This window comes from Podarcis filfolensis (assembly GCF_964270895.1).
Source record: "Podarcis filfolensis genome assembly, chromosome: 7".
NCBI lineage: Eukaryota > Metazoa > Chordata > Lepidosauria > Squamata > Lacertidae > Podarcis > Podarcis filfolensis.
The window spans coordinates 49,959,711-49,980,610 of NC_139603.1; the positions used below are offsets into that span (position 1 = coordinate 49,959,711).

Below are 20,900 nucleotides of genomic sequence, written 5' to 3' on the forward strand. Positions count from 1 at the left end.
ACTAGAAACAATCAGATTAGGAAACAGGCTGAAGCAGATGTGTCCCAAGGAGCAGTGTCATTTGTAAACCCCAACCCTCATTACTAATTTAGCAATAAAGTTCTGGGATCTGTCTAAACAGGACAGATTTCTGCTGCTGCAGCAGTGGCACTAATTCCATTTTTTTAAAGTAACCCCAAATGGTACCATGGAGAAAGCATTCCACAATGGCAAGCCACCGCAGAAAATGATGTTTCTCATGTTGTCACACACACCCTGGACCTCTTGTGGAGGGGGCACACCAAGAAGGGTGTCAATATTATTATTGCAGGGTCTGGGTCAGTTCATATGGGGAGAGGTGGTCCTTGAAGTATTTAGCTTCAAGGCTCAACCTCTGAGTCTCAAGATGGTGATTTTAGAGTATCTGACAACCTCAGTCTTCCTGATTCCTTGATGCATGTGGAAAAAAATTATCCAAAAGCAGTTCTAAGCCTGACACAGGTCCCCTGAGACGGGAGAAGGAAAAGCAAATGACTCACATTCTGTCAGGTGGGTTTGGGTTCCTACAAAAAATAACTCAGGGTGACAGATGATCCCCTCTGGAGGCCAGAAGCAAAAATGACAAATGATGGTCAGATCAGAAGCGCCACCCAGAGCCACCAGACCAATAGGAGTAACACAAGGCTTTTCTGAAGAAAACACTCAGTTATTTTCCCCAACAGCCTGACTGGAACTGAAGCAAGGAGGGAGGGAGTATCAGGAGGGCATTAACTCCAGAAAACAGGCAGACCACTTTGTTGTATGCAAGCATAGACGTTGACTACATGCCTGTTACATCTACTATAGATAAAACAGATTAAAGTGCATATCTTGCTGAGTTTATTTATCAGCTAGGCAAAAAGGCTTAGAGGGTGAATGACTTACCTGGTCATTAAGTTGCCTGATCGTTTTCTCTATATGTGGCAAAAGCCCTCTAAAGGTAAATTCCTGTATGAACTGTCGAATTCTATCATGATCTGTGAGTGTCAAACAGGTGCCATGAGGTGTCCATGTATTTGACTTCTTCGATTCATGCATGGATGAATTTGGTTTCACATAATCAGTGCCATCAAAACAACCACTCTCACTAGTGTGATCCAATTGAAGTGGATGACTCTTAAAATTATTTGATAAACCATCTACTGAAAAACAAAATATGTAAACAATTACCCATTTAAATAAGCTCTGATACTAGGGATTGGAATTTTAGCAAGATTTAACCAAGTGATTATGAGTTAATTGATATCCCACCTTTCTAAAATGTACTGAAAGTTACTATAGTTCAGAGTGGTCAATCCTCGGTATACAACATATTTTACAGCTACTATTACTCCATTCCAAATTAGACTAATAGTATTTTAATCAAATAATTATACCAATATGCAAAACAAAATATAAGTGTATGTTAGATTTTCCCAGTCTACATGGATACTATTTAATGACATTTTGCAATGGTTATGCCAAATTATAGTGCATAATGTGAAAGATTGCAAACAAATAATGTACCAATTTACAAGAGGAAAACAATAGAAAATGAAAAGGTATATCTAGCTGGCCACTATCTCTCATTTGACTAGCCTCCCTAGCCATTGGCCAACCTAATATGATTCACAGGAAGTCAGAGCTGTCATGACCTCAACATATTGAAGGAAACATGCAAATTCTATTCATGGCATCTGAAGGTAACATGGAGATTCCAAGTAAGGGATAAAGTATAAACTTAGAATTCTGACAACTTGGAATTACAACTGGAAAGAGACTAAAGCCAGCTCTCAGCTGGGAGCCAGTGAAATGTCTCTGAGGGAAGCACCAAATCAAATAATAATAAACAAATGTGGTTTTTAAACCCATATATATGCATTATCAAACAACTAGAGAGACCAACAATTGCCAACATTATTATAGTCTCCAGAACAGGCATAGGCAAACTCGGGCCTCCAGATATTTTGAGACTACAATTCCCATCATCCCTGACCACTGGTCCTGTTAGCTAGAGATGATGGGAACTGTAATCCCAAAACATCTGGAGGGCCGAGTTTGCCTATGCCTGCTCCAGAAGTACCACCACCATTTAGGTAGGGCAGTCACATTGCTACTCTCTTCCCCACATTCCTACTCACATGTTCTTAAGCTCCCCTCCTCTCAAAGAAAACCAGAAATCTGAAATGGCACCATCTGCAAAGAACCCTATGGTGATACCAAAGATATATAAACTAGGAACTATATAACAGCATTAAAGGTAAAAGGTAGGTAAAGGTAAAGGACCACTGGATGGTTAAGTCCAGTCAAAGGTGACTATGGGGTGTGGCACTCATCTCACTTTTCAAGCTGAGGGAGCCAGTGTTTGTCCATACAGTAGACAGCTTTCCAGGTCATATGGCCAGCAAGACTAAACTGCTACTGGTGCACAGAGGACCGTGACAAGTGTCAGAGCGCATGGAAACACTGTTTAACCTTCCTGCCACAGCAGTACCTATTTTATCCACTCAGACTTGTATGCTTTCGAACTGACAGGTTGGCAGGAGCTGGAACAGAGCAAAGGGAGCTCACCCCGTCATGCAGATTCGAACTGCCGACCTTCCCAAGAGGCTCAGTGGTTTAGACCACAGCGCCACCTGCGTACTATAACAGCATGAAAGAATGTTTTGCCCTACAAAATAACTGAAGCAAACAAGTGTCATGTATTTGGTATTTATCATTTATTATGTGTTAATGAAACACATTTAGCAAAAGAGTGTATTTAAGGGGGTGTGGTAAATCGTGAGATCTACAGTACCTGAGGTAACTAAAATCTCAGGACATTCACTAATTCTATTTAGCTTAATTCTAAAATGCATGCATTTCTGAAGTTCCTTTGCATTTTTGTAATGCAACACAACAATATTTGCTTGTTTGCTCCACCTCTGCAATACATTCTTATAAGCTGGCTATGTTTCAACTAGGAGAGGTCTACAAATAAACTTCCTATGTAATAGCCTAGTGAACACAGCTTAGAAAGACAGAGGCTTATCTCTACAAATACAGTGAGCTTCAGAAACACTTCAAAAGGAGCTAGACTTTTACCAATGATTGTAGTCTTTTACTGTTTGCTTAACAACTCCAACAAGCTTTTATTTTATTTTTTAATGGCACCTGACTTGTAAGGTGGAAACTCTTGGTGGAAGGCTAGGGTCATACTAGGTGATCTGATCAGATCAATTTCAGGGGATGGAGAAAGTCACCAATCAGCTTCACTGTAGTGAAGTTTGTAGGAAGAGTAAGATACTACTTGAATTATCACTGATACTGCAGCAAATACTTTTCAGCTAATCCTGGAGGAACAAGCATCCCTACATAAGCACTTGATACTTTTATGAAAACTCAAAACCACTTCATATATATTCTTAATAAGCCTTAGAATAATTATGCAAAGTTTGCTAGTATTGTTTCAAAAGGGGACTGAGACAGTGAGTTAGTAGTTTGTAGGTGGCCATCAAAATAGCTCATAGGAGAACTGAGATTTGAGGTGGGGATTTGCAGCTCATATCCAGTGCTTTTTTCTAAAAAAAAGTTTAGGGATATGCCTACTAATATTGAAATACTACCCCTCAATGAGGCCAAACTTAGATTCAAAAAAATGTTTAGGGGCATGCGTACACCTGCATCCCCCAAGAAAAAAACTTCTCATATTACATAATTTTGATGGTAGTTACATGATGAAATAAGGGCACGATCTGGCATGATTGAAATGGGACCTGCAGTTGCAGTATTCTGATAAACCACTGGTTTATTTTTATTTTTTAAACTAAGTTGTGATAAAAAGAAACATACCTTTGGAATCATTACCTAACCCATCCAGTGGTATAAAGTGATCAGAATTCTTATTTGAAATTACTGTATATGGGCCATCTTCAAAAGGTTCCTGTCAGGATAAAACATACAAAAAACAGTTTCAACTTTCTGAAAATATAACATATTTTACACTTCTAGAAATCACTAATTTCTTTCCAACAGAATGTTGCTTGGATACTACTGCAGAGTCTGCCCTGCACTAAGTTAAGCTGCAGTCTTCAGAGGCAGAAGGGGACATTGAATTTTTATCACCAGTGATGAGGTGAACTGCTAGTTTAGTCAGCTTATGTATGTTGAAAGGGGAAGTGCCTTTCACTTTTCCACTCACCTCAGGCAGCAAAGTGTCCTGGGCTAGTTGTGTTGGAAGGTACCAGCCAGCAATCAATCATATTATAAAATAATGCCAAGAAAGAAAAAAAGAAGCTGAAACTTTAGACTTCAACTGGTATGTGGATCTGCTTTCTCAATCAGACATTTAAAAACTGCGACAAAATAATTTATTAAAGGAAATAAACAGACTCACATACAGCAAAAGGAGTGAACAGACCCTTCAGTATAGTACAGAAAAAGTTTTAAGTAAAAAATTATACCTGGGTTTGGATAGTGTTTTTCTGAAGATATTGACTCCAGGGATCAGGAATCTGTTCGTCTGCTCCTCGATTAGACCCACGAGAATTTATCTTAAGTAAATAGCACCCCTGAGTCCCATATCTCTGTTTCATTTCTTCATAAATTGAATCAGCCCTAAAGATTGTAAAGTATTGCAGAATATTTTCAAACACAATCCTTTTTGACGGGTAATCCAACTTCACCTTTATTCCTGGCATGTTCACGTAGCCATAAGCCATAAGCCATAGACCATAGTTTACACACAAGCACAAGCAAACTGCATCCACTCCTCCTCACTTGTACTGGGAAGAAACAAACTACAATTCCTAGCTCAGCATTACACTTGGCCAGTTTGTTCAACTGTAGTTTGGAGTGAAACAATCAAGCTGTAAAACTTAGCCTGGGGTTGTGATTTCTTTCCTCACAACATCCATGCATGTTAAGTGCATGGTTTATGGCTTACTGTGGCATGTGAATGCAAACTAGTGTATCCTGAATGAACAACTTTGCTTCAGCTGAACGTGCAAAGTTTCAGGAAGGAAACATTTCTCTTCAGAACTACAGAAACTGAAAAGAGCAGCAATCAGTGTTGCACAGAACAATTTATATGAAGCATTCTTGACAAGAATCCCAGCAGTCAGGAAAAACTAGTGATCCATCAGGAAATATCCATCCCCAACTTAGAAGACTATTTGAAAACAGATTAAGGATTGAATGAGAAAAAAATGTGAAAAAACAGAAACACTGTTGAAGTGACCAGAGATTTAAAGAGCTGAGGATACAGAAATAAGCAACTGCTGACAAGGAAGATTCTTCACAAGTCAATGCAGCCATATTAATTCCAATTTAACACAGGCAAGGGCTGAAAACAATGGCAAACAGAATTATAATAAAGTCCATCAGGAGAAATCTGAACAAGCAGAAGAGTATTCAGCATGGGTGGGTGGGTGTATGTGTGTGCAAAAAAATAATATTTCACCAGTTTATGTTTTATATTGTTACGGGCTAATTCTGGTCCTAGTGATTAACTGCCGACAACCATTTGTAAAGTCCAATTTCCTATTTTAAAAATGCACACATCCCAGTTGTACACAATGTTAGCAGAAAGTACTAAATAACAAACTTTTAGAGTGTTTTGCAATATCAAGCACTTGCATTTCCTGACTGCTTCATGGAAGAGCTCATGAATTATTTTGAAAAAGCACCATTCTTTATTCTAAAGGAAAAAACATGTATGACTTAGAACACAAAATCCTAAAAGAATTTCCTTAACATGAGCCCGAGGAATCACACTTTATCTAGGAATCCTCCATGACCAAAATATCTAATTTCACCTACTTACTTTAAAAGAACACAGCTCTTTCTTTTGGGTTATTTATAGCGGCATAGTCCTACAGGATTTATACTTGTTACAGCAAGTTATATTAGACACATAGTTTTTGTACACAAGAAGGAATTACACCTGTATGTCCAAGAACTGAGGATCATGGAATTATCTTAAACTACATAGACATTAGCAAGTTTAAAATCAGCATTTCAGAAATCTTATAAAGTGTCAGAGAAGCCACTTAGACAACCCTACTCACCTTTGTTCCTCTCCTAAACTCACATCATGCAACAACACATAGTATTTGAGGGTGTTTGGAATGAACCATTTTGGATAAGAGTATTCATTACTATGTTGAATCTGATGCTGCTCTTGTGAAAGCTTTAAAAACTGTTCCACAGGTTCAGGTTCACTAGATGACACCACGAGCATACCTTAGTTGACATTAAGGATTAACCACAAGTTCACAAGTTAACCAAGAACTAGTTAATGCTTGGGTATTGTTCCAGTAACAACTTCAGTGCTTCTTTTAAACCTGTGCCTAAATTACATCTAAAGAAAAGTTACAAGTAAGTCACTTGTGATAAATAATAATAATAATAATAATAATAATCCACCTTTAGCAAGACAGGTGGCAGCTAACTGAAGATAAAATACTGTCTAAAAATAATGTTGTATAAACGATGGGCTCACTGCAGTCTGTTTGCTATGCTACCATTAGCTAAATGACTGCAACATTATTCTTTGATAAAGTACTAAAAGCTGGTCTGCACCCAAGAATCCTCACCCAGCCACAACCCTCATATTGCAAGCTGTGATTAAACCAGGAAGCCTCCAATTATGTTTACCAGCATCGGAACAAAGTTCAACCCAAGAATTAATATCCTGGCTTGTTCCAAAGCTGAAGACCAGAGTTTACCATTTCAGATAAAATGTGAAACCATAGTTAATTAAGGGCTTCCTGGTGTAATTGTGGCTCGTTCAAAGGGAGGTGCAAAGGGGTTCTGTACAAGCAAGAACACATAAAAATTGAGTAATTTAAGGTTCTGAATAATGCAGGTTTTTGCTGCAATTATTAGCAATTCAATATCAAACAATTCAAACACAAACAAAATGACCTTGAGCACCATATACTCCCAATTAATTCCGATAAAGATTTTGGAAAACAGAATTGTTTTATTGCAGTTTCCCGCTTTTTTAACAAGCTTCTTTACTAGCAGATGTAGGACAGAAGCATCTTATATACAACATACATTTATCTTTCTGTTCCAAAGGATACAGGCTACATAGTGGTTTAGGAATTCATGGTCTGATGATGGCATAGACTGAAGAAAGCTCTCTCGATAAGCCTCAAACCATGGAGTGGTAGCTGAAATAAATTAAAAAGATATCACAGAAACATTTAAAATGAAGAGACAAGCTACTCTACTGTAAAAAAAAAAAGTAGACAACTTAACTGCTAGCAGGAGAGGTCTTGGAAAAAGTTATCAAGCTTAACAGTAGTACTAATTAGTTATTGAGCACTTCTGCAGTATGATTTGGACAAAGATTAGAAGAAACTATTTTCAAGATTGCAATTCATAAAGAAAGGGAAGCTAATGAAGATTTCATTCATATGGTTCACAATATATCCCATGGCTGTACTGCAACATCAGAAAGATTTCGCCCCTCTGCTACTCCCATACAATTTGATTCATACTGCCATGCCTGTACAACTACAGCTTATCAGTAGTATAGTTTTGGGAATTTTTCATTTATTTGAACGAAAACAGAATTCACGCTAAAAAACAAACACAATTTTAGGGTGTCCTGTGTTTTACTTTTTGAAATATGGCAACCCTATCTGTAAGTTACTCAGACGTCAGCTCCACTGAGTTCAATGAGATGTAGTCTGATGTCTGTAGTCTTAAGTGCGTGTATACATAATTTTTATTCAGTTTTCAAATAAACAGAACCAACTAAGACTAAGTGAGACATTGTAACATACAAAGGAGTTGAGGAAATGGCTGGGGAGAAAAAAGGGGAGGAGAGAATTAGGGAGGAGAGGTAACAGCAGGGCCCCAATACAAGATTCACTGATTATTTTTTTAAGAACAGAATAGTAAAATGGATTGGTGAATTGCATTACAATGCAAGTGTATATATGATTGCAGCCTACATTTTGTTAAGATTCTAAAATCAGTTATATCATTTTTTGCAATTCAAAATTACAAGCTCCACTTAAGAAACATGATCTAATGCTGAGATTATTCAGAGATCAAAATATATTAAACAAGAAGCAATATAGCTAACATACATTGATCTAACACTGGCAAAGGGAACCTCCAGGCTGCAGAACTCATTAGGCCCGCAAGGTTGTTTTTCCCAGATGCTAGGTATGGGTTTGGCAGGGTCACAACTGGTCATGTACATTCAATGTTACTAAAATCACATGTTCACCATAATGAAACTGGTTATAGGTATAGTATAATTCTAAATTTGAAAAACATAGAAGAGGAATTTGTTTTGTTCTCATGGTTGTGGTTAAATGAGCACATTTCAGGATTTCTTACCACCACAAATATAGTAACCAAGACTACTATTCCCTTATAGTAGACCCATTGTATAGATGTCATCTTTTTTTCTAAGACTGTAAATGCATTGCTTTCTTACAAATACCATTAGAAGCTCACAGGCACCTCACATTCAAGTAAAGGCCCAATTCATTTATTAAAGCATAACCCAGTATTTTAATATTTTAATTCTGGAACGTAAACACCACTTTTGTACCATTCAGCATAACCATCATCACTTCTTATATCCAAGACACAAAATATCAGAAAAAGAAGTCCTCCTATGACTTTCAAAAGTAATATTGTTAATCACTAAAGTGTCATACTGCTCCTCATTCAAGAAAAGGTATTGTAGCGGTTTCTAATCTCAAAATTTGAATATATTTTACTTATATATTTATTATATTTATATACCACTTAATCATCTATAACTTATAAGCAGTTTATGTAGAATAAAGAATGCCTGTTAAAATATTGATCAAAGTAAGTTAAAAGCAAGTTTTTGTGTTTTTTAATTTGTTTTTCTGTTATATCTCGTCGTCAACACATACTATGTTACAGTCATACATAAAAATAAATAAATAAATACCATGGATATAGGTCATAAACATATGATAGTAATAATAACATAGCTACATTTTTCCAAGATTCTTTAAATCACATATATCTTGAGTTAAACTTCCCTTCTACTCTTTCCATGGTTTCCTATCTACTATGCTTTTAACTGTGTTTTCTTACTCTACTAAATTATTTTCATTACTTTACACCAGGCATGCCCAAAGTCCGTTTCAGGGGCCTAATCCAGCCCACCAGTCGGTTTAATCCGGCCCCTGTGGCAGTTTATTTGCTGGGGTAAAATCCTAAAAAAAAAAAACTCAACAAAAAGCCCAACAACTTCAATCCTAAAAAAAAAATCTGGCCCTCTTTGAAAAGTTTGGACACCACTGCCTTACATAATCTCACATTATAACATCTACTGCTGAGTGTTTTTTTCAATCCGTTATGTTTATTTTCTTGTTATATTTTTCCATATAATCCCGATATAATATCCAATCCTCTTTCAATCTCTTAGCATCTTTATTTCTTAATCTATCTGTCATACTGGCTATTTCTAAGTATTCAAACATTTTGAGATGTCATTTTTCTCTTGATGGTTGTGTATCTGTTTTCCATTTTTGTGCAAATAGAATTTAAGCAGCTGTAGTCACACACATCCATAGGGTAATTCAGGGGGCGGGGGGGTCTGTTGTTACTATTCCCAAAGAAAAGCCTCTGGATTTTTGGTAAACATTCTTTTAAACATTTTCTTAAGTTCATTATACACTATTGTCCCAAAATTATTTTGTTCTCCTCCACAATCACCTGTTTAGGGAAGCTTTTAATGTTTGATGTATTACAGTATTTTAATATTTTTTTGGAAGCTGCACAGAGTGGCTGGGGAAGCCCAGCCAGACAGGTGGGGTATAAATAATAAATTATTATTATTATTAGTAGTAGTAGTAGTATTAATGATAGAATGTACCAACTGTATCTTGGCATTTCCAACATTTGTCACTTTTAGATCTAAATATTTTGGCTAGTCTGCTTGGTGTCAGATACCACCTGTGGATCATTTTTAAATAGATCTCTTTTAACACGTAACATGCAGTAAATTTTAAATTTATTTTCCACAATTGCTCCCATAGATTTAAATCAATATTGTGATCCACGTCTTGTGCCAACTGATCATGGATGATTTAACTAATTCTTCTTTTGTTTCCCACTCAAGTAATGTTTTATACATTTTAGATAGGCTAGATCTTTATATTTCTTTTTTCAAATTGTGATGGTTTTTCTGTGAATCCCACTTTTTTGTCTGCCTTAAATTTGGAGTTAATTTGATAATAATTTAGCCAATTCAACACATAAATTCTTTAATCTCTTCTATTTTTTTCCATTTTTAGTTCTCCTGAGAAATCTAACAACTCATTGTAGGTACCCCACTTAACCCCCATGTTAATTTTTTTCCTTGTCTCTGCTTCTATCGGGGAAAATCACCTAGGTGTTTTGTTTTCCAATAAGATTTCATATTTTTCCCCATACTCTAATTAATTTTTTCCTAATAACATGGTTAGAGAAACTTTTGTGTATTCTAGCTTTGCATGAATGCCAACCATGTTTGATGTCAAGTCCCTCTAAATCTAACAACTGTGTGTTTTCCAGCAGCACCCAATCTTTTATCCAAAATAGGCAGGCCACTTCAAAATACAACTCTATGTCTGAGAGTGAGAAACCCCCTCTATCTTTTATATCAATAGGAATATTATATTTTATCCTGGATTTCTTCCTCCATATAAATTTAGATAGGTATTTTTGCCATTCTTTTAGACAGTGTACATCATTAAGTACTGAGATCGTTTGGAACAGAAATAACATTTTTGGGAGGATATTCATTTTTATCACTGAGATTCTCACTATTAAAGAAGACCTAATAGCAAGAAATATAAAAAAAGAGAAAAATCCTCTGCACATTCTGGATCTAACCAAAGTCTAAAATGAACTCAAATTCCTAGTGCCTGCTTCCTCCATCTGAGACATACTTAGAAAAGAGTGGAATTGCCAAACACATAATCAATTTAGGGAAGAGGAAACCAGCAGACTTCTCCCTTAGTTTCAGTACCAATGCTTCCTTCCATGCAAGTCCCTTTTTGCAGCCTGAGTGGTTTGACAAGGGAGAAAAGAGTAACCACTGATGTCTCGAGCACTGTCAATTAAGTTTCTGTTTATCACACAATCACATTCAAGATTAATCATAACAGCCTTGTTAACAATGAAAAGAACTAACTTTTCCCAGGAATAATGTGCTGGGCAAATGCAATATATCACAAACAGAAATGCTGTTGTAGTGAAAGACATCCATATGCCATACAACAAATGAGTAACTATGCATTTGTTAAGCTATAAACTACAAGACCCTAAAACAAAATATGATTAACAACAACAAGCCAGCTAAGAAAAATATGGTGGGTAGTGAACAGCAGCTTACAACTCATCTGAACACTACTATTATTTCCAATTGTCACAAAAAAGTTATTGTTTAAAAAAGGAAAAGGAGGCAAGCATTTCTGGAAAGTCAAGCAATTTAAAATTCAGCATGCTCAATCAAGTCAATAGAGAATGATTTTCTCTTCATTTTGATCTATGGAATAATCACAATTGGATTTAAAAGAAAAGATAAGATCTCAGCAACCATCACCAATATTTATTTCTAGGAATGAAATCTATTCTAAGAAAAGTGTAGTAGGGTGGTAAGAATAGATGGATGGGTTGCATAACAAAGGAATAGAAAGGACTATTTAGGAAACCCACACCAGTCACACAAAATACCTGAATAAAACGTGGATGTGTTCAGTCCCATCAGTGTGTCTTTCCAACTACTGTACCAAGGAACACTAGCTTTAACTGAGAGATCTGACAGAGAAAACATGGAAGTATTAAACTAAGCAGGTAGTTTGTATACATTTCATCTTCGTTCAGGTTTAGGAAGCCTCCTTCATATGCATGTGAAAATCTACTGGATACATGTAAACCCTTAAGCTTCCACTGACGTCTCTGGACATAGGACACTTTCAGAACCAAACATGAAAAATATAAAACCAAGAGCATTTTGTCTTGAGCATACTGCATCATGCCCATTCTCTCCAGAATTAGAATATTTTAAAGCTTCTGAGAAAGCAGGTGTATTTGACAGAATTTATTCAGTAACATTGAATATTTTAAGCATTTGTTATAGGGTAACTGTGCCTTACTAAGAACATAACTGGGTTTAAACATATGGGATGTGTACAGTATCAATCTACAACCGTTGCTTACTGAAAAAAAACCCAAAGTAGCATTTTTGTTTTGGGGCTTATTACAAAAAAGACTTATACTCATTGAAATATTCACACACCCCTAAGTCTTCATCTTCTTCTTTAAATGCAGATATTGTTCGAAAGAGAAAATGGCATTTCATGGGGGTGGGGGGAGCAGGGAAAATCAGCCAGACGGAGAACATCACTTCAAACACACTTTTAAGGCAATCTCAGCACAATCATGAAAAAAACCTACCTAAACAATATTAACAATCTATATTAACTATATTTTTCTCCATTCAACAGGTACCGGTATCATCACTCATGGGAACACACACACATACACTCATCACAAGCCTGGCAACTCTAAAACTATACTTAATGATATGATAAAGTTGATAGTCTTTCCTTGGACTTTGTTATTTTAACTCATGTGCAATTTTATAGTTTTGTTTTTCATCTTTTAATTTTTGTCTGCTGCTATAATTGTTCTGTTTTTTATACATTATAAAATGAAATAATAATTTTTTAAAAAATTAACTGCAATACAGAAAATAATGTACTTGCAAAACCGAGACATACACCTAAGACAGACAACTGATTACCCAACTAACTATAGCAAGAGACAAGAGTTTTTCAGGAACAAATAATGAAACTTCTCACATGGTCAGTAGTCATGCCTTTTGACATGTCCGAAGAATTTCCATTGGCCATGCATTTTTAAATATATTTAATACTCAGAGTAGGATACTTCAGACATGTCAAAGGGCATATAAAATGTTTTGGGGTTTTTTTTAAGTGTTTAAAATACTGGGTGTATTTTAAAATATACTATTCAAAAAGTCTGTTCACACCAGCTTTTCCCCCCTGAGAAATATCTCAGGAACACGAATTGTAGTTCACACCATATCATCTAAGTGGAGAGTGACATATTAGTGCTCCAGTTCTGGGTTTTACTGGAGTCCTACTTTCCATAAAAGATCCTTTCTCTCCCTCTGTTGGGGTCTCTCCGTGATCTGTTCTTTGCCCCCTGCTATTCATTCTCAAGCTCAAGGCCAAATTCCATCACGACAGGCCTTCCAGAAGCTGCATGCCAGTGGTGGGTCCAAAGCCAAAGAACAACAAACTGTTACAATAGGCTATATTCCAGCCAAACAAAATCAGAGGTTTCACACACACACAAACACACATGCATCTCTCCATTTGGCAAGCAAGAGACATGATCACAGTTGTAGAACACATTCCAGCCGGGCAAAAACACTCAAAGAAAATGAGCAGCAGGGCTAGGGTGGGGGCATCCAGCATAGGCAAAGTCCTGACGGCCAGAAAGGAGCCTGAAGAGATACATTGGGCCAAAGTTCCCAATGCTGGCCCTATAGTCCTTTGGTAATCTCATCAATTTCTATGGCTATCAGTCCTATTTATATGCAGACGACACCCAACTCTCTCCCACCCGCAAGCTGTCCCTCGCCACTCCAATCCCATATCTCCAACTGCCTCTTTGATATTTCTCATTGAATGCTTTGTTATAGCCTCAAACTTTTTATGTTTAAAGACCAAACCTCCTATTTTCCCCAAAGCCCTACTTCTTCTAGCCCTTCCTTTCTCACTGGCATTATTACCATCCAGTCACATTTTGATGCCTAGATCATCTATGTTCCTCATATTCAAACCATAGCTTTTCCCCTTGCAAGACTGAAAAACTATAATCCTTTCCTTCTGCAAAAACGAAGTAGACTAGTCCTGACCTAGTTTGCTGCAATCTTCTCCTCTCTAGACTTTAATTGTCTCTCAGTCTCATCACATCTATCTAGTACTCTGCTGCCTATGTCATTTGCTCTGATCATGACAAAAGATGGTATATAAATTTAATAAATAAACAGATAAGTAGATAAAACACTTCTTAAATCCTATGTCGGTTACCTCTCCACTCCTAGATCCAGTACAAGTTCCTTGTCCTTTTTTTATAGCCTTGTCCACCCTCACACCCCATTACATCTTCTTTTTTATATCCCAACAGCCCTACCCATGATCTTTCCTTCTAAAGCTCCACCATTTTCTACCACCTGAAGGTCTCCTGCAGCCTCAGAACATGTTGCCCTTTCTCTCTCATGCTGCTCCATGTGCTTCAACAGCCTCCAAGAACATCTGTATGATGTTATATCTCCTTTCCTTCAAATTACACTTTTTCCATGAAGACTTTGGCATAAAGTGTTGGTAGATAAAGTGATAAAACACTTGCTTACACTTTCACATTTTCGATTGTAGCTAACCTGATGCACTAGCACAAGCCAGTGCAAGGACTTCCACTAACACAATGGGGTTTCCCACCCTCAAGAAAACCTGCTCTGAAGGGTCGTGAAAACCCCCAGAATAGCACATGAGAGGAGGAAATATAGTTCCATATGCAAGTAGAAATGTTTGCGCTGACAGAACAATTGTATTACAGTGGCACTGAATTCCATTCAAAGTTTCTTGGGTAGACTTGTCCTCATATACTCTGAAAGGCCATGCACACTGGTTACACAATATAAATAAACAAAGAAATAACAACAATTTTCTCTATGTTTCATTTGCTGCTTATACATACAGTATGATTACATAAAGACATGGGGTAGTCTAGAAAAGTGATGCATGTACAGGAGATTTTCAAGCAGAAAGGTTCAGGTAATAAAATTATTTCCACGGAGCTTAATTTCTAGCTAGGTGTTTCTAGAAATACAGCCTTAAAGATAGCCTTTGCATGATTTTTGTCTTCAACTATCAAAATACTGACCATGCAAAAAACAAAAACTCAATAATTTTACTTAATCAGCAGTCAAGTGAATACACAGAACTAAACTTGAGTCATCTAAAGCAACTTACACACATTAACTGGATTTCAACATAGTACAAATAAAGAATGAGGATGTGTTGTATACGAACAGCCACAGACAGAGAGCTACAGCAATACAAGTGTAATAAAAATGATAGGATGTATTTTAATTTGTACAGATTTCACTCCACACAAAAAGGAACAACTATGATCTGCTTTCACTTACCGTACATGTTACAAATAGTATGAATAGGAAGGTTGCATTTCTAGAAATATGTTTATATTTTAGTTTTTTGGAACTTCACTTAACTCGCCACCCTTAATCCAGACACTATATAATAATGTTTTTTAGAAAACAATTTTTACTCCCATTAAGCAAAAAGCAGGGAACTTTTAGCTAATGGGAGTAAGAGCTAATGGGCAACATCCAATGGTACCAATCCACCAGCCAAACAAACTTCCACTCAAACAACAGGGCTTTCCCTTCCTCTCCTTCCCCACACCCGTTCCATAATCCCCTCCAAAAAATGTGCTCCAGTCTATTTGGGGGGAAAGGGAAGCACGGAGCTGTAAGTTGAAGGCGAAATCCCATTACAAGAGTAGACATCCACTTGCACAACTTTTCTACAGAAAAGTAGTACAGGTTTCAACACTTTTTCCATAAGTAATTATATCTAAGGGCAGAATTGTATGTTACCCTAGAGTTCTCAGCCCTTTCTTAACATACAGTAAAAAATTGTGGCCTGACATAAATGCATTCTGCACTTCCTGGACACTGTCAGTGATGTGGACTGAGGAATCTCATTACATAATATCACATAGGTATGCAGAAAGCTGATGCTGTCTTTTGAAGGGAGGGGCAGAAATCAGGCAAGTTGATCCTTTTATATCTATGGGGTGGAAGCCCCTCACAGAACCAGAACCCTTCCTCACTAGTGACAGGCACTTCACTTGGAGAAATGATGGGGACTGGGGTCTGCAGCTGCTTATTTGTCCATCTGCATTCTATGAGCCAGATGAATATTGATGAGAGGGCAGTAATGGTGAGAAGCAATAATGGGACAATGCTAACTTTGATGACAGCACTAAGTATATGGCTAAATGTTACAGGGTGGGAAGGATAAAGCTCAACATTTTGGGCAACAACCATTTATCTTACAACATGTACCTCTGCCCTTCAAAGTAATTTGGCTGGGATTAACAATTCCAAAATTGAAAATAAGCAGCAATGGAGAGTGGGAATCAAAGTAGGAGCATTTCTAACACTGTCTGCTGCTTTTAAAAAACCCCAACTCCAACAGTATATATGGAATTTTATCAACATGGCAATAGGCAACAAAACTGAAGAATTCCCAAATTTCCTGCATATGCAGTATTGTATTTTTATCCTGAACAATTCCCAAACTGCCTATGTGTGCAGAACAGTACCTGTTATATTATATTGTATTTTTCTGTAGTAACTAATCACTGTGCAATATCAAGTTTTCAAAGCTGTAAGCTGTATGTCTCTCACTGGGAAAATATAAAACAAAACAAAATATAAAATCATTAACACATTTCAATGTCTTGTTACATACCACTAATGTTGAGATCATAATCTCCCGCAGTAATCACATTAGCTACTAATCCTTCAGCAGGCTGACTAACAGTCACAACATCATTCAGAAGCTTCCGAATGGCTCCTTGTTGAGGTGGCTGTGTAATAATGTTGTTGACAGCAATTTTCAAGTTTTTGATTATGTGAAGTTGGTTGTTGGGATCTCTCATGTGCACTAAAGTAAGAAAATAGCTGTGTTAGACTAGTCTGCTTTGAAGCAATGCTCAATACACAACATTTCTGAAAAAAAAAATCAAAACATATAGTGTCTTCAAAAATTTTGAAAAGGCAAACAAGATCTCCTCTCACAAAATATTCAAAATGAGAACATTCCTTTAGACTGCAATCTCTCTAAGAAGTAACTCCCACTGGAGTTAGTAGGGTGCACTTTTGATTAAACATGCATGGGATTCTACTATTTTACATTATTGAAAGTGCCAGAAGCATTCAACATGGAACCAAGGACAGGGTATTCAGATCAGTTGTTGCTGTCAGCACAGCATTCCCTCTGAAGTGTTCAAGTCATTTTTAAAAGTGATTTATGTTTTCAATAGTAGAAATTTCTGTCAGTGATGTCAAGCACTGGAAAATTTTCTCGTGCTTCTTTTTTTTTGGAAAATTTTCTGTTTGAAAAGCTCATTAGTAACAATGAGTTGATGCCAATTGCAAATACTATTTTAGGCATTCCCATTACAATAAACCTATGTTTTATAGGGATAACCAAACAGGCAAAATATCTGTATTAAACATCCTTCTCCTATTAACAAAATCCTATATCCCTAGCTCTATCTACAACATGCCCTTCTGTTTTCATAAATTTAATGCAGGAAACTATTATATTATTTTGCAGTACATATTGTATATGTTATAATAATGGCTTGGATCCATATGAAGGTTGCAATGGCAGCAACATCTCATGATCAGAGTTCCACTAATAGGATGCTCTGTCAGTGGAAGAGGAAAATCATTTTTGCTGTTCTTCACTCCCACCTGAATCCCCTTGAAAATCTTCTCCAAAGAGTTGGAGGAGCCTTCAGAGAAGTAACGCAGGGACTGCAGGAGAAATGGGGTTCGGGGGGGGGGGAGGCCACTAACCTCTGCACTCCACTGGAAGCCTCCAATGAGTAAGAACATAAGAGCCTGCTGAATCAGGCGAATGCCCACCTACTCCAGCATCCTGTTCTCACAGTGGCCAACCAGGTGTCTATGGGAAACCTGAAACCAGGAACTGAGTACAACAGCACTCTCCCCACTTGTGATTCCCAGCAACAGGCACGTACTGCCTCCAACAGTGGAAGTAACCCAGCTCCCTCAACAAGCAAAAGGAACCCTTTGGTTGCGGTTTGATGTGTGTGTGAGATCTACGCCATTATATTTCTCATTTTACAATCACTATATCTAAGCAAAAAAAAAAAAAAAATTTCCTTCCAGTAGCACCTTAAAGACCAACTAAGTTAGTTCTTGGTATGAGCTTGGTATGAGCTTGGTTAGTTCTTGGTATGAGCTTTCATGTGCATGCACACTTCTTCAGATACAGATTGTTTTGACTATGGCAGATACAGATTGTTTTGACTATGGCAGACCAACACGGCTACCTATCTATATCTAAGCAGTTTTTACCTGTCCTGAACACTTTTGGGTGAGTTATAAATCATAAGAAAAACTGGTATTCACATTCTTAGTTTGTAACTAAACTTGTCACTTTGACATCCTTCCATTTCTAGTCTCCTATCTGACACTTTTCCAAATTCACAGTAATTGCCCTCAACCTTGTATACTTTTCCTGTTCATTATGTTTCCAAACAAACACATCTGTGAATTGCAGAAATTCTTGGTGGATCTCCAGCTGAAAAACCTCCTGCCTCTAATTCACATTTCCTAATTCTGGACACATTAAAACAAGGGGCAAATAAAAGGAGCAACTTAAAATACAGTTTGGTAGGCAGTATGCCAACACCCCTGCTTAACATACTCCTTACCTACCAGTTGTAATTACTTATTGTTTTCATCCATGAAGGTTCAGCACAGGTAAGAAACATAATTAAAGACTGCATCGATATAGTGATTATAAAATGAGAAATATAATGGTGTGGATATCATCCCCACCTGCAACTAAAGGACTCCTTCTGTTTGCGGAGGGAGCTGGGATATCTCCACTGTACTCATTCACAAAAGCTGGTATAAAATACAGTACTCCGAAATGCTGGCAGGAAGTGGCCATCACTTATCCTAGCAGAGTGGTTGAAGAATTTATTATTTCTTTGGGGCAGCAAAGTTGTCCACATATGTGTATATTTCAAACGAGCCTAGCATGTGCACAATTAGAATTCCAACAACTTAATCCTAAATGTATGGGCATTTATTTGTTACATTCACATCCTATATTTCCTGCATGATAACAGCATACACTGAGCTCACTGATGGTCCCCCATCTAAGCACTGACCAGATCCAAGCCTGCGTAACTTCAACAAAGTTGCTGCTTCATGTGCCTTTAAGCAATGTCCTGCTTACTTGGAGTATTACACTAGCAAAAAAGAAGAACAATACAAAAGCAGTTCTTCTGAAAATTGTTATTTTTCATCAAGATCCATTTCATTACTATCTATAGATGTCATTTTACAGCAGCAGAAAATGTGTATATTTAATAAAAACACTGCTTAACCAGCTAAAATTGTATTTAATGCTTTTAATGTTCAGATAGCATAATAAATACAAAGCAATAATGTATAAAACAAATTAATAATTACTTGATGTTTCTAACTGATTTTCATTTAGCAAAGGTGAGCATTTTGTTAAATGTGCTTTCCTAGGTTGTAACAGCCAAGTTAAAGTAATTTATTCCTTTTTCAAACATCACCTATGTGTAATAGACTTGTTTGTTTGAGAAACATATGAAATATTCCTATTGGTACAAAATTATATAATCATTTTGGCAAATCAACCTAAGTCTCATAGGAAGCAGTCTCCAGTACATATAACTGAGGCTACAACTGACACATCCATTGTTAATAACCACTCGCATGGCTCACATCAACAGGGTTTAATTTGAGCCAGCACTTGTAGGGCATTCTGTGTCATCTTTTACCTCTGAAGCGTGGAAAAACTGTAAAGGACACCACTTTCACAAAATACAACCAAAACATTGACGATCAGCAGAGCGTAATTCTGCCCACGAGGGTCCCAGTGACTTTAACGCTGATGTCCCTGTCGCTGCAAAGGCCCCTGGACATCACACTTCAGAGACATTTGCCCCGCTGGAGTGAAAGCATAAGCCGGCTCCAATGCTCCCCCCTTCAGAGTAAACAAGATGCCATCACCCACGTGAACAAGTACCCTCCTGGCTTTCGCAGAAGGGAGAATTTGGCAAACGATCTGTATGGGAGGCAGCTGCCTGAAGTCGGAACTTCAGCAAAGGGGGAAGCCAACACAGTGAAAGGGGCTCCTGCCTCGGAGGGCTCTGGAGATGTACATACTGCCCCCGCCCAGCTGTCTCGCAGCACCCACACCCGGAAGGGACGGGGCGGCAGCGGTGGCAGGGGTGCTCCGGCGGCGGCTCTCCCTTCCCCTCCCACCATGTAAACAACCCAGTTCCGCTCCCGCCAGGTGACACCGACCTTCCGAAGTGAGGCGACAGAAAGGCTTTATGAGCTCGCAAAAGCCCAGGTTGTTCTTGCGGGTGACCTTCTCCGCCTCCTCGCTGCACAGCGCGGCCACCAACGGCACGAACGAGTCCTGGAGGAACTCCTGCGCCGACTGCACTCGCTGGGCCATCGCTCCGGCCGACTGACAGGGCGGCCCGCCGCGCTGAGCCCAAGCGAAGGGCCGGCCCCCTCCGGCCGGCTTAGCCCGCTCCTTTCCTCCTGGAGACGCTTCCCCGCTCGAGCGCTGAAGCCGAATCCCCGCCGCAGACGAGCGCAGAGTTGGGCTGCCCGCGCTGACACCCGCCGCCCCGCCAAGCCCCTCAGTGACCGCCCAGACCCGCCATATTGAATCCGGAGAGCCCAGACAACCGGGTCAGCCTGCTCCCGGCAGCCTTTGCGGCTAGTCACGTGACAGCGGAGGGAGCGGGAAGAGGCGAGGCTGCTGGAGTCGGAATCAAGGAGGAGACCGGGGGTGGCGGGGCAGGGAGACAAGTACGCATGCGCAGTGTGCATTTCGCTGAGCTTTTGGGAAAGGCAGGAGGGTTGTGCAGCATCAATGAGCGGAAAAACAATCCGGGGAAAGGATCTGGGTCTGCCGGTGCTACTTTAGATCTGCGCATGCAGGCTGATTTTTCTACCAGGGCTGCTCCTGCAAGGATAAGACACAGCCCAGGCG

The 20,900-nt window shown here is 38.4% G+C and overlaps 1 protein-coding gene across 14 annotated transcripts in view; it reads right to left on the minus strand.

Moving 5' to 3' along the window:
* TRAPPC8 (trafficking protein particle complex subunit 8) overlaps positions 1-20,635 on the minus strand; it is a 50,566-nt gene extending 29,931 nt beyond the window's left edge. For 3 of the 14 annotated variants that reach the window (XM_083622836.1, XM_083622835.1, XM_083622846.1), the window contains exons 1-7: positions 20,198-20,629; positions 16,563-16,757; positions 7,065-7,154; positions 6,045-6,219; positions 4,440-4,593; positions 3,829-3,919; positions 904-1,160 (exon numbers count right to left, since the gene is read on the minus strand). In XM_083622836.1, coding sequence (XP_083478962.1) covers positions 904-1,160; positions 3,829-3,919; positions 4,440-4,593; positions 6,045-6,219; positions 7,065-7,154; positions 16,563-16,757; positions 20,198-20,354 — 1,119 coding nt within the window. In that variant the 5' untranslated portion in view covers positions 20,355-20,629. Of the gene's footprint in view, positions 1-903; positions 1,161-3,828; positions 3,920-4,439; positions 4,594-6,044; positions 6,220-7,064; positions 7,155-11,703; positions 11,788-16,562; positions 16,758-20,197 lie in introns of all 14 variants that reach the window. The other 11 variants (XM_083622845.1, XM_083622844.1, XM_083622842.1 and 8 more) reach the window with 8 other exon arrangements.
* Positions 20,636-20,900: the final 265 nt, after the last annotated feature.